The following is a 14,654-nucleotide window of genomic DNA, read 5'->3' on the forward strand; positions in this document are numbered from 1 at the left end:
TGATGGCGTTGAGGGCGTGATAGTCGACGCAAAAGCACCATGAGGCATCCGCCTTCTTGACGAGGAGTACGGGCGACGAAAAGGCTGAGGAGCTGCGCCGGATCAGCCCTTGCTCGTGTATGGTGGCGCACTGCCGTTCCAGCTCGTCCTTGTGGGCGGCGGGGTACCGATAGGGCCGAACGGTGGCCGGTGCCGATCCAGGGACAAGGTTGATGCTGTGGTCCCTGGAACGTGGTGGAGGCAGTTATGTTGGCTCAGTGAAGACAGCAGCACAAAGCGTCCAGCAGGGCGCCCATAAGGTCATTGCCCCCGCACGCCCGCAGGGAGGGGCTGGCTGGACCAGCGACCCCCTGCCAGCAGACTTGATGGTCGCGGCGCCAGAAGGACATGGAGAGCGCACCGAAGTCCCACAGAATCGGCCCCAGCGAGGCCAGCCAGTGGGTCCCGAGGACGATGTTGTAGCCGGCCAGCGGCAGCGCGAAGAAGTCGGTGGTGAAGCCCTCGCCGCTGATGGAGAACGCCGTGGCGTGGTACACTCCCGGGCACGGCACGCGTTCGCCATTGGCCACTGTCACCTTGATGTTGCCCTTGGACATGTGTTGAAGGGAGGTACAGGCTGCGGCTTCTTCGGAGATGAAATTGTGGGTGGAGCCGGAGTCGAGTAGCGTGAGGGATGCACCGCCCAACAGTAGGTGCACCTGCATGGTCTCGCTGGTGCGGATGCCCGCGATCACGTTAAGCGAGATATGTGGATTGACCGCTTCGGTGGCCTCCACTGGTTCTGCTGCTTGGGCGTCATCGGCCTCATCATCTTCGGCCAAGTCGAGGAGGAAGATGCGCTGGCAGACGCGGTTGTGACCTCTGCCAAACTTCTCGTTGCAGTTGAAGCAGAGGCCAAGGCGGCGCCGCTCCTCCATTGCAGTCTGCGAAAGACGTTTTACCTGGCCCCTTCATAATTACTAAGGCCCCTTCAGCCACCCAAGGCCTCCTCGGGCTCCTGCTGTCCATGCGCGCCCTCAGGGGCAGCCCTGGCTGCGTCTCGTGCCCGCAGCCGGCGGCTGTCCTGTCGGCCCACATGACAGGATCTTTGATGTTGGAGTTCATGTCTGGGTTCATTAGGGATCTGCAGGTGGATGGTTTCGTGATTTCAGGGAGCTTTACGTTTTGAATATAGATTCTTCCTGTATGTGGAAGGAGTCTTTATTGGATGTTTTTGTTTAGACCTGTGGGGTGATGTCACTTGTTCAGAGCATGCTTCCAAAATCCTTGAGACAAAATGGAAAGAAAGAATGTCAAAACTCGGAAATAGGTATCTAACTGAGATATAGCCTATTATAGGTTCAGTAGTGCTAGATTAGGCACATAAAGCATGCAGACTGATAAACAGCCAACAGTTGTTTTAATTTAATGTTGTTTTTTTTCGACTTTGGTCATGGGATAAATCAAAACTCGGTCAGGGGGAGAGTACCCCCCTCCCCTCCGACCTCCAGACTTCAGTGGTTGAACCAGTGTAACTCAAGGAGATAACATACATCTTGAAGGTCCATGTACCTTATCCTATCCATTTTTCGTGGAGCCTAGCGGCTGCTGCTTGTCTCTTGCACTTGGTTATATAGCATAGATGCAACTTCAAGGCTGAACCATGCACCATCTCATATTGATATCCTTTTTGATATCACAATGGTACTTCAATAAGCATGATACTCTCAGCTTCATCTGGTTGAATATTAAATTTAAATTGAACCTAACTGTTTGTATGAGGGATTGATATTACCATTTCTGTTAAGCTATGAAAGACTTGAGTGCTATGTTGGATATTCTAATGCTTAATTTGGAGACTATGACAAAATATTTATTCTTTCTTGCCAAGTTTGTCTTTCAATTATGCAAAGTAACTTGGAGAGAAACCATTATGACATGTGGAGATGTTATCTAAAACCATGAGTTTAGAAGATAAAATCTACGTAGTTATATTAGCTTGAGAGACATGAGGTACAATTTTTATGTCTCTTGCTGTAGTTTGATGATTAACATAAAGCCATGTTAGAAAATTTTGGATGCTTAGGAATCCAAATTTTAAATGCTACCAACCAGTCTTTGGTATTTTTATTTACTTATCATCTGTCTTTTCAATTTTCCCTTGTTTTCTGATTCCAGTCTCTATCTTTATTAGGTAGGGTGATTATTTCTGGTTTTCAGCAGATATTAAAAAATGAAGGCTTGCCTGGGCTGTATCGTGGCCTTTCTCCAACAATTGTAGCACTGTTTCCGACTTGGGCTGTAAGGAATTGTTAATCTTACATCTTCTACCAGCACTATTGCAGAACTGTTTAACATACTTCGTTAGTCTTGTTATCCAAGTGTGGTTTAGTTGAACAATTAATGAGCTATATACTCACTTTATCCTGATTTGATGTGTTGACAGCTAGAGTTCTTACATATTCTGGATTAAGGCTAAAATCAAATGCGTGTAGTTTTGGGGAGCATGTATAGACGTCTTATTGCATTTGTTGCTTGCTAGCAAGGGACCCTGTTGTTACTTCATATTTAATGTACCTTAACAAAACGAATCAAGTGATATATGATGTGGAGATAAGATCTGCTTTTTCATCGAAAACGCAGGACAACTGTGTGTCATTGGATTAAATTTCCAGATTATGTTCACGCTCACGGCCATGCTTGATGTAGATACTAGACACAACCACTGTCTAAGATTCTAGCCTGTACTGGCCTCCCGGGATGTCAGACCCTTGGCACCGGCTGTGCACCAGAGGTGACACAGAGGTGAATCTCCACATCTACAGCCTGCAGCAGGCATTGTACTGAGGCGGAACTGTAGTTGAAGACGGCATCATTCCTCCACTTCCAGATAATCCATGTGGCAAGACTGATCAGCGAGTTGAAGGTGGCAGCACTGGCCATGCTTCTTGCCTCACCATTCTGCAAAGAATGAAACCATTGATAGTTTTGTGGGGCATGTTTATGTAGTGGTTTGTGGGCGTTTGTAGGATGAGCTGGGAGAGCCCATTTAGCTATGATTTTTTTCAGGGGAACACAGGACTCTTTTGTGATGTTTTATGATTTTTTTGAACGCAATGGCAGGAGATCTGCCTTTCAATTAAGATAGGGAAAGATAGTTTATGTACAAGCAAGGACACTCGAGATGAGGGTTTCAAACCCCCACAAGCAAGTAAAGGAGGGAAACGCACGGCCCAAAGGGGGGACAACAGCTAAACATAAGCGAGTGCTCTCTTCCTTTGCTCTATGTCTTCCTTTATCCTTGCGGCTACTTGCGGCACCGTTTTTATCTTGTTGTTGAAAATTCTCCTATTTCTCTCTTTCCAAATATTCCAAAAGGTGTAGATTACTATCCCGTTAAGCCGTCTATGCTCAGATCTTGGCACTTTTCTTGCCGCCTCTTCCCACCATGACCTGATATGGATGGGGTCTACCTGGGGTTGCTGTTGAAGTTGAGTGAAGTTTTCCCATGAGAGGATCTGATCCCAAACCGCCTTAGCAAAAGGGCAACATAGGCATAGGTGAAGGCCGGTTTCTAAGGGACCGTTGCACAGCACGCATTGTTGTTGGTGTGGCCACCCTCTCTTTTGTAGGTTTTGCGTCGTTAGAATTTTATCTTGCACTAAAATCCAGGCGAAGATCTTGCATTTGTTGTCCACATGCGCTTTCCAAATCAATTCCGTACGGAAGGGGACGAGGGAGCCTTTGAATTGAATTCTGTAGGCTGTGCGGGTGGAGTAAATCCCATCCTTGGTCCATCGCCAGATGATGGTGTCCTGGACGCCCTGTTGTAGGTGCACATCCTGTATTCGTATCCAAAGGGACACAAACTCCTCTATGTGGACAGCCGAGGTGATTTTCCTTCCTAGCTTGTGCATCCAATTGTTGTTCCGGAGCTCTTGTTGCACCGTTCGGTTTCTCCTCGAAACAAGGCGAAACAAGTTCGGGGCTAGGTACCTAGGAGCTTATCCATCAAGCCAATTATGGTGCCAAAACTTAGTCTTTGCACCATCCCCCAAAGTTATAATGATTGAGGAGTTGAAGAGGAGACGATCATCATCAGAACATGGAAGCTCTGAGCCGCTCCAAGACTTGAAGTCGTCCACCCATTCTTGCCAAAGCTAGCGCAACCGGAGGGCTCTCCCAAATCTATCGAGGTCCAGAACGCCTAAACCACCAAGGTCTTTTGGTCTGGTAACTGTTGGCCAGTTAACCAGGCGGCATTCTCCTCCCCCTTCCACAAGAAAGATCTCCTGATTTTGTCGATCTTTTTCTTAGCCCATGCCGCCAAAGGAAACACAGTTAGGTGGTAGGTTGGCATGGAGGAGAGGACAGAGGTTACTAGAGTGAGGCGTCCCGGTTTGTTTAGCCATCTACCTTTCCATTTGGGTAACCTTTGTCCAATACGGTCTATGAGAGGTTGCACATGGACCTTTTGCAGTGATCTGATGTGGAGTTGCAGCCCCAAATATTTGCATGGGAAGCCCCCTCTAGTACCGGTGAAAGGTGATAGGACTTGGTCTAGGTCGACATTTGCACAACTGATTAGATGCACTGAGCTCTTTTGTAGATTAATATGGAGTCCCGAGAATGTGCCAAAAGCCTGTAGGATGATTTTGACGGCTTCTACATCGTCTTTTGTTGGGCTGATGTTTTATGATTGTCCATGGGAGTTTGGAGTCGACATATGGAATAGGCACTTCTTTGAGAGAAGAAAATTTTTGACTCCCAACTTCATGGATGAGTATGCCTATGCCTTATGGAGTGAGCAGAAGTTTGGAGTGTTTCTTCTAATACTCTAAATATAAGGCATGGTTCGTGCTGGCATGGTTTTCCAAATTAGACTATGGCTCATAATTTCTCCAATATTATAATGTTTGTAGCAGTGAAATTATGACCCAACATAGTACTTTCGATTTTGAACTCGAGGATACCACTTTTGTATACTGAAATTTACATCTTTGTAAGGCTAATTGTTAGATGAAAATAAGATGTTCGAATCTTAAAATGCATGCACGCCTTATGAATAGAAATGGAGTAATCATAATTTTCGTTTCAGAATATAACAGAGATTGCCTTGAGTAGGAGAGAACATATCCTTGTATTTCATAAGCAGGAGAGAACATTTCCTTGTATTTCGTAAGCTGGCTGGAAGGAATGTGATGGTCTTTTCTCTTCTTTGTAGAATTCTCTCTGTTGCCTAGTTTGGATTATTTAGTTCTCGATTCCATTTTCAAAACCTATGATTGCGTGCATAAAGCTGATGCCTGTTTAGGTATTCCTTATTTTTTCTAAAATAATTGATCGTATAGTAGTTGAATTTGTCTATACGCTTCTATTATTGAATTTCTTTTGTTAATTCTCAAATTTATATGTGGTACATACTATTTACCTAAACAGGTAATCATACTTTTGCTTGCATCTCCAGGTAACCTTTTCAGTTTACAATCACATGAAGGGAGTTCTTCATTCGAAAGGTTAAATACAACTGTGCTTTACCAGACTGTTAGATTTGTCAATTTTCATTTATGTTTGAAATGCTGACAAGCAATGGGAAGAGACATTGGACCCTTACTGTGGTGAATGCACTTGAATAATTTTGTCTTTTTATCCATATTTGAATTTTATTTTCAGTTACTCAAGCATTTCAAAGAACACTCTGGACAATACAGTGCGCGTGCGCGTCCCTACTCGTCTCCGCGACATCTGCGGCTTGTGCCCACCATCTGTACCACCCTCATCCACCACCATTTGTGGCTCGCTCGATCCTGTCCGCGAGCCCGTCGCCCACTTGTTGCTGCACACCGCCCATCCTTGCGGACTCGTTCACCGCGCACAGCTCATCAATTCTTCACAGCCCAATCCGCACAATTCATCCCATGGATTCTTGTTCAAGTCCGTGCAGCAGAGTCCCATTGTCCTGCTGTTCGTGTGTCATCTATGGCTGACTCTGCTACATGCTCTGTTCTTCTCAGTCTTCTCTGTTCTTCTTTGTCTTCTCTGTTTTACTGGTACTTTTTTTTGCAAGGCTGTTTTACTGGTACTTTATGTTCGTGCTGCAGTTGTGGTGATGTTCTTCTGTTGCGGTATGCTGCTATGCTAGTATATTGAGGCCTATTTCCGAAGTTCCATTGCATATGTTGCATTTGAGTCCATCCAAGTCCAATTCCACACCTAAAGTTCATCGAAGCTGTGTGTGTCCACATTTTGTCAGATCAGCCAACTTTTTTTCCTTTTCTTTGATTAGCTGAGTCCTGTTGATTTAGCTAGTCATCATCATCATCATTGATGTGACTATGCCCTCGGTCTTTTTCGCAGCCATTTTGCTACACTTCATGATCAATGGCCTTCTATTTGTCGTCATCACCATTCTATCCTACTGTTTGCCGTCTTGCAGCAGTGATCTCTCTATTCTTCCTTTGGCTTGATTTGACACATCTCTCTATTATCGTCGAGTTCAAAATCTCCAAAGCGTGGTTCATAGTTGAAGTACTGTTTTGTGAAGACTTGAGGTATTTGCTGAAGTATGGGTTGTGAAGGCAGTACGCTCTTGTGGCTGAGGTCCTTTTCTACATCAACATTGTTCAAGAGTTGCACGCTTCGACGACATCTTCTATTTTGGATTAATTCGTCTCTTTTATTTTTCAAGTCTAGTGCATTGTGTCAACTCTCCAAATGCAACGACATTGCATTCACGTTGCATTTGAGAGGGGGTGTTCAAGCATAATAGTCAAGGGCATTAGTGTAATCTTCTGGTCTAGGGTTTCCCTCGTGTGGCCCTGTGTCCCTCATGTACTCTATATATAGTCCCCATTGGGCCTCAATATTATCATCCAGTTCAGTCTCTCTTTATTCGTATGGTCTAGGGTTTCCCTCCTGCGTCCCTCATGTACTCTATATATAGTCCCCATTGGGCCTCAATAGTATCATGCACTTCAGTCTCTCCCTTGGCTATTATACCTTAACAGAGGAGTCCAAGACTCATCGACAAACTTGATGGGCATAAACTTGTTATTTCTTCTACGAAAACAACCACCAGAAACAAGGCTATAGGCAAGAAGATCAAACCCCAAGCTGATCTGCTGATAATATTCCACTCTTCCCCACTAGCCAAGCGACCGAATTCGCTGGTCTTTCTACTATTATTAAATATAATGACAAGGGTGTCACTTTTCATGAAATTCCCATTGTTCAAATTCAGAAGCTGGCAACTGAAACCTGCTGCATTTCTCCTTTGGAGGTGACGGCGGAGCTGTTCCTTGCCTCAAGGTCTGAAGATGAAGCAGACTGCAGATCCGAGCAGGAATGGCGTATGAAGTTTCTCTTTGTCTCCCTTTGGGCGAAGAACTAGATACTTCCTCCAATATTGTTTCTATGGATATCAGTTCAATTGACAGTAATTTCGCTAGTGTAAACAGAAGTTGGAGCATCCTAAACTGGAATATCATAGGTATTAATTCAGAGGACAAATGCAATGCTGTCAGAGAAAATTGATGAGAGTTTGTGTGCCATTTTTTGTACTCAAGAAACTAAGAACAATTTGATGATTCCTACATCAAGAAACTTGCTCCTAAACAATTCAATAAATTTGCTTTCTCCCCTCTGAAGAGGCTTCTGGTGGTATTCTCATGGGTTGGAACAACTCCATTTTTAGTGGTGAGTGTAGAGCATTAGGGGACACCTCACACCCATTATCGGGGGTGGCTTTCATATATAGTCATGGTACAACTTGGAGTACAAGTCACATGATCTACATGTGTTTACATATCTCTAATACTCGCCTGCAGTCACATCGGTAGGGAACTGGATGCAGAGACGGCAAGCAGTCCCTTAGTCATGATGTCTGCGAACTCTTGTGCGGAGGGGACATGGAGGACGCAGACCTGCCCCAAAGCAACCTTCTCGTGGACGAAGTGGATGTCAATCTCGTTGTGCTTTGTTCGACGATTGATGAACCGGATTGGCTGTCACTTAGATGGCACCGGCATTGTCGCAATAATCAATGGTCACCCAAGGAACCAAAGACATGAAGCTCATAAAGCAACTGTCGGCCAGCAATTGTGATAGGATCGACAATCCTACCACGACTGCGTAGGGCATAGGGGTAGGAGACCTAGTGGTCGGGGATGATACGGCGTCAGCCCACGCTCCACCAGAGGACGCGGCGGTCGCCCCCCAGAATGACAAGGTGTGGGCCTCAAAGTCCCAGCAGGATGGGGCCCAAGGTCCGGAGGTAGTCGACGCCGAGGATGAAGTCAAAGCAGGTGATGGAGAAATCCTCCAGGTTGATGCATATGGGGACGTTGCGAGCCATGCCCTCACAGGGAAGGCGATCCCCATTGGCTACCGTGACGCAGGTTGGCGCTGTCCGCCGTCACCAACCCAATGCGTCGCATGGTCCCTACATGGATAAAATTGTGGGTCGAGCCCGTATCAAGGAGGGCGAGCAGGCGGTGCCCCTGGACGTCGACGTGTAGCAGCATGGTATTCCTCGTGCGGATGGCAGCGATTGTAAAGAGAGACGACTGGGGCGTCAGGCGGTCCTCCTCGATGGCCACCTCGGCGCCAGCATTGTCTGCCACCTCGTTGACGAGGTAGTCATCGGCCTCGAGGTAGAAGAGTTGCTGGCATTGATGGCCCCGCACGTACGGCTCATCACAGTTAAAGCACAACCCCTCACGACGGTGCTCCAGCATATCGGTCGGCGTCGGGCGGCGGAACGGCCGTGGAGGTGGAGGCAGCGCCGGAGCCTGCTACGGGTCAGGGAGCGCCGGCACGGCCACGCCTGGTCCAGGGACGCGCGCTGGTGCAGCCGGTGCAGGCAGCGCCAACTGCTGGCGCTGGAGAAGGTGCGTGGCCCGCTGTACTGGGGTCTGCATGGTGGCCGCGGCTGGGCCAGGTGCATGGCCGTTTGCAGGTCCTGGGGCTCCCGAGGCTCGACGTCAACGCGGATGTGCTCCGGAAGCACACCACGAACAGGTCGGCCTTCTAGGCGGGTAGCAGCTACGGCAGGTGACACACCAGCGTGTTGAAACACTCACCGTGGAGGTGAAGGCAGCCGCACTAGTTCAGCCAGGCGGTCGGTGTGGATGGCCGGCCCGAAACGCAGGTGCAGAGATCCTTGAAGTGCTCCCACGAAGTCATGCCCTCATCCTGTTCCAGGGCATAGTACATACCACGTCTGGGCGGCACCCCGGAGGTGGTACGAAGCGAGCCAAACTTGATCCAAAGCAGGTGTGTGCTGCCCCCGGAAGAACTGCTCACAATGGGTGAGCCAATTCAGGTGGTCCTCTGTTCCATCATAGGAAGTAACATCGAGCTTGATGAAACGGGGGACGCCTAACCCCGCGGACGCGTCAGGGGGCGGGCGCTGGTGGTGGTGCTAGGGCGGTGTAGTGAGGAAACACATGCCCTGGCGGCGCTGAGAAGTTGGGCAATGGGGACAGCGAGGGGGGAAAATTGAGGTGGATGGGGATAGGGGCGGGTGAAGCAGCGGTGGCTGGTGCGGTGGGCATGGTGGTGGTGGTGGTGGGCGGCCCGGTGTGCAATACAGTGGCGGCGGGGGCGGTGGTTGGTATGGCTAGGAACGCTGTCGTGCCGTACCCTGGCATCCCGTAGGTAAAACCTTGGGGCATGGCGCTCGCCGAAGTGGACGCCTAGTTACTCTCCACGGTCGCCACCCGCGTGTTGAGATTGGCCAGCTGCTGGGCGAGGTCGGCGAGAGCCTTGGCAATGGCGTCAGGGCAGGCGGTGGCACCACCGGTTGCACCATCGGTTGGGCCGTCTCCTTGCCATCATCGAAACCTGGCATCTCCGGTACCAGATTGATAGGATCGACAATCCTACCACGATTGTGTAGGGCATAGGGGTAGGAGACGGGTGGCCGCGGACGATAACCCCGGCAACGAACGGGAGCCGTGGCGGTGGGCGCAAGGAGCGGCGGCGGCGCGGCAGGGAAAGAGCAAGGGAGAGGGAGTCGAGAGGGTGGCCCTTGAGGCCAGGCAAAAGATATTTGCCTTGCTTAATTCATTCCAAAAGTGTTTTGGGATATTTATCCCTCTCCTAACAAGCCAATCAATCAAGATCCTATAATATGGAAGTGAACAAAACCATCTATTGGGGGCGCCTAGGCCATAGCCGGCGACGTGGTCTAGCCACTGGGCCGGGCCCGGCGTTGCTGTGGACGCCAGGAATAACAAACTGCATGTACAACAGCCCAATACTCCATCTCTGCACTGGAATGGGATACACTCTTTGCCACTTTGAAGACCAAGAGACCAAGTTGTCACTGAGGAAGATTGAATAGCTGGAGGTAGAACACCGGGAGTTTGGGCAGTCGGCCCATTTCAGTAGAGGACACACCACCAGTGCCGAGGTGTAGACCAACGTCTAGGGTGGGCTGATGTAAAACTCCCCCCTCTCTACACTCTGTACAAGAAACAAATCTGTATTCACCCCTATGAGCAGCCCTCTGGAATGACCACTTGAGTGTGAGCATTCCCAAAGAAAACTCTTGCCATTAGCCAGCCTCTCTAGCTCTCTATGTTTTATCTACTGTTGCCAGTATAAATGGTTCATGCTCATGTTTTATCTACTGCTGCCAGTATAAACAGTTCTTTTTGTAATGCAGAATCACTACAAGGACTCTTTATATACTTTTAACAGATTTTTCATTATGCAGATAGTAATAATGGTGAACTATCTGTCCAAGCAAATGTTCTCGCTGCTTCATGTGCTGGAATTGCAACTGCTACTGCAACAAATCCACTATGGGTTGTGAAGACTAGGCTACAAGTACTGTATTGTAAAGCTTTTTCTCTGTCTCTTTCTATATGTGGTATTTATCTCCAAAGGAAAGGCATGTCACTTCTTTAGATATTATGTTTTGCATTTGATTATTGACATCCAACTCTCTTACAGAAAATCGTTAAGTGCCATTGAAATGATTGCCAAGTTGTCAAATACCATACCATGTGTCACTGGCATGTGCCTCCTAGCCCTGTTAATCTTTGATTGTTGGATGAATTTTCCATTTTAAACCTTTGTGTGATAGCACTGAGATAAGCTTCCACGAGATTGCAGGGGATGATAGCGTTTGTAATAATAAATATGGTTTGCACATTCAAGTTGGTTGAGGTGCATAGTCATTTGGCGAAAGAGGACACAATTTCTGTTGTACACTTGCCTGGGTAGCATGAGTCATGGTTTCTTGAGTAACAATTACTTATTCACATGAATACACGAGGTTTTATGGGGTTTCTTCCCCCGCCCCCCCCCCCCCCCCCCCCCCCCCCCCCCCCATCCCTTTTATACTTTTTTTTTTCTCGAACAACACAGGAGAGGTACGTGTCATTTCATTAAGAAGAAATAAAAGTTTGGAGAGACAAGAGTCTACTACAACAAGGGGAGAGAAAATCCCAAACCCACACACCTCAGTACACTAAAACACCACTCCTATCTCTGTGCTTAGCTGAAGAAGCATCTGCTTTAGAGCAGAGGCTCCCGCCTTGCACCAAAGAACATCCTCATTAGTTACAGCTTGAAGCACCAACTGGACATCTGGAAGAGCTCCTTTAAACACACAAGCATTGCGATGCTTCCATAATTCCCAAGCGACCAAGATAATTAAAGAATTCAGCCCTTTCCTCATCTTTTTATCAAACCCCTTGATTGCTTGGCACCACCATTTGGAAAAAACGAGTTACATCAGGCCGAGGAACAATGGACAGGAGGCCTAGCCTATGCAAGATCAGACTCCAGACCTGTCTAGTGAATACACAGGAAACCAGGATATGTTACACAGTTCTCCTGCGTGTTCGAAGAAAAAAGCAATTACTTATTCACATGAATACACGAGGCACATAGTGTGGGTGCTTAACATTGCTAGCTAAATGGAAGGGACTCACCCATATCTGATTTATAGAACTCCTGTGGGCTATTTCCTACATCCACGTGTTAGTATACAAAGAACAATCTTATCGTTCTGACTGACTTCATTGAATGCAGCCTGATCATTTGGTGTCCTGCTTGCGTGCTTAACATTGCTAGTTAATTGGGCAAGGACTTACCCATATCTAACTTAAAAATTTCCTATGTCCATGCTTTACAATACAAAGAAAAATCTCATCATTCTGACTGACTTCATCAGACACTGCCTGATCATTTGATGTCCAGCCTCTCTGAGGCAATGAATAGCTTAGTAGCCACATTTTATTCCTCAAATGAAACTAATATCTTAGGTTAACTGTGCCAATGAAACTTTGGATTCTTCTTTTAGGATTCATTTCTGTTGTTCTTCATGTGTTTTTTACAACATGAATTCCATTTACATGTTGGGTTGAGTCATGCACACAGTTTCAGAAGATGCCTGAGTGAATGTATGTGCAAGGATTTATTGTGTCTTAGTTTCCATTCTCCCCTTCTGGTAATCCAACTTTTTTCACTTGGTATGTGAGCTGCACCCAAAGGTATCTGTTTTCTGCACTATTATTCCTATTGAATAAGTCTGCTGCTAGTAGAACGTTAATAGTTAACACCAGATGACTGTAGACTATAGTATTGTTGCTCAAAGTCTTCTAAGTGGCCTATGTTTCAATGGAATGATTAGCATTGTTAGTTTCTATCATGTGAACTGTTCATAGTCTCTTTTTTTTTTTTTTACTTTTGTGTTTCACAAATACTTGGTCCAGTCACAAATAAGTGTTGTTTTGGATATCGACATGGTCCTCAATAGACAACATTGACTACTATTTTTTTATTATAATATATTGTTAAATTCAAGAAAAAATGCTAATTGTGGAACTACCTTTTGAGACAAATCTACTTATACCATTTTCAAATATTTGAACTAAATACATAAAAAGTGTAACTGTAGTTTGAAGTGCTTGACTGGATGCAGCCTAAAATGACACTTGTTTTGAGTTTTGACTTAAGGGATAGTAGTTACAATTATAACTTGTTATATTGGCTTTAGTTCAGTTTGTGATTGTGAGGAACTGGTAGTTGCTCCAGCTCATCATCTGTCTTGCTGTGATGATCAAGCTGACCAACCCTAGAGGAGGGAGGGATGGTGTGATAAGGATGAAAACTCTTTGATTTTACTTGCCCTTGAATTATGGATGGGGCAGGGGTTCAGGGGTTTTCTCGACCTGCGTGAGGTCTTCTTAATGTAATCCCCGGGGGCTGTCCTACCCTCTGCAGGTCGAGTTTTTTTTACTTGCCCTTGAATCTCATAGTTAATCCTTTATACAGTGGTTTTTTTAGATGCCACTGGAAACATGAAAGCTCTTGTACCCCTGAATAATGGACATTATCTCAAGTGATATTACATTTTGGAAACAATCTGCTTTGATGATGCGTAATATCACAGCAAGATGCAACAAAGCGGAGTAGAGTAAAACCTTGGGTGGAGAAGAGGTGTTTGGTAATCAAGCATGGTAATAGGTGTGGAGGTGCACAATTTGGTCCTTTTTTTGGGTGGTGGTAGGGGGGGGGGGGGGGGGGGGGGGGGTTCGGAGGCGGGATTTGTGTGGTTTGGGCAATATGGATGTGAGTGCAGTTTTAAAACTCCTCTAAAACCAGTGGCATGTCAGGGAGCATTCATTTTTAGTGGTATTTCAGGAGTTTTGAAACTTTCTGGTGGCACGTAATGGTTTTATGGTTTTTCAATGTAGGGAGGAAGCCACCTCATAAAGTAGATGGAGACCTGGCATATAAGGACAGAATACTAATCATACTTAACTGTAATAATTAGCTCCAAAATCTTGCACTTTCCATTTTTAAATTTGTACCAGGTGCCCCTCCTTTTTTTGCATGTGTCTTGTGGGCCCCACACATGTTTGATCATAACATAAACTGCAAATAATTTGATTTCTGGATTTGAATCTGTGCGCTGGACACATTTGCAACAGTAAATTGTTCATTTTTTTAATTTCCAGTTGATGTGGCGGTACCTCCAGACTATTTCACATGAAGTGTTCCCAATTCATGGAACTTCAAGATATGTGATTACCTTGCATGAGGCAACTTAATATGCATGTTGAGCCAAAGTTTCTAGTTTCTCAGTCAACGAAACAAAACTCTGAACAAAGGAACTCTTGTTTTTTATTATTTTTCTGTGCACCGATTGGGTCTAGTCTGAAACAGGTTATATCATGAACTGAAGTTCTGGATGTAGGATTATTTCTGTTAAAAACTGAACTAGGAGCCTCTGATGTTTTAAGCATGAATGCAGTGTTAGTCGCTGAATTCTCACTCTTGGTAGTAGGAGAATTCTTACTCTCATCGAGAGAGGATGACACTAGGAGTTGGGGCAATTTTCTTGTCTATTTCTCACACAAGCTCACACAAATGCCATACCAACCTGAGGGGTTGGAGTTACATATTTATAGGCTGCTAGCCAGCCAAGCATATGCTAAGATGCTAGTCTAAGATGCTAATATGCGGTCCTAGCTAAGATGCTGTCCTCTAAGATGCTGTCCTCTAGTCTAAGATGCTGTCCTAAAAACAGAAAAACAGCCACAAGGACCATGACCATGTGAGCATCATAGCCCCACAAAGACCAGTCACACATGAGACTTATCCATCATTCTCCCCCTAAGTCTTGTGCGTCGTCTTGTGGGAGAGTTGAACCATCC

General features: G+C 46.2%; 1 protein-coding gene across 3 annotated transcripts in view; it reads left to right on the plus strand.

Annotated features, from left to right (window-relative positions):
- LOC136456059 (nicotinamide adenine dinucleotide transporter 2, mitochondrial-like) overlaps positions 1-14,654 on the plus strand; it is a 35,462-nt gene that overhangs the window by 6,344 nt on the left and 14,464 nt on the right. Inside the window, exons 3-5 of one of the 3 annotated variants that reach the window (XM_066455816.1) lie at positions 2,174-2,280; positions 5,447-5,495; positions 10,700-10,812. In XM_066455816.1, coding sequence (XP_066311913.1) covers positions 2,174-2,280; positions 5,447-5,495; positions 10,700-10,812 — 269 coding nt within the window. Of the gene's footprint in view, positions 1-2,173; positions 2,281-5,446; positions 5,496-5,974; positions 7,469-10,699; positions 10,813-14,654 lie in introns of those variants that run through there. The other 2 variants (XM_066455817.1, XM_066455818.1) reach the window with 2 other exon arrangements.

This window comes from Miscanthus floridulus, chromosome 6 (assembly GCF_019320115.1).
Source record: "Miscanthus floridulus cultivar M001 chromosome 6, ASM1932011v1, whole genome shotgun sequence".
Classification (NCBI taxonomy): Eukaryota; Viridiplantae; Streptophyta; class Magnoliopsida; order Poales; family Poaceae; genus Miscanthus; species Miscanthus floridulus.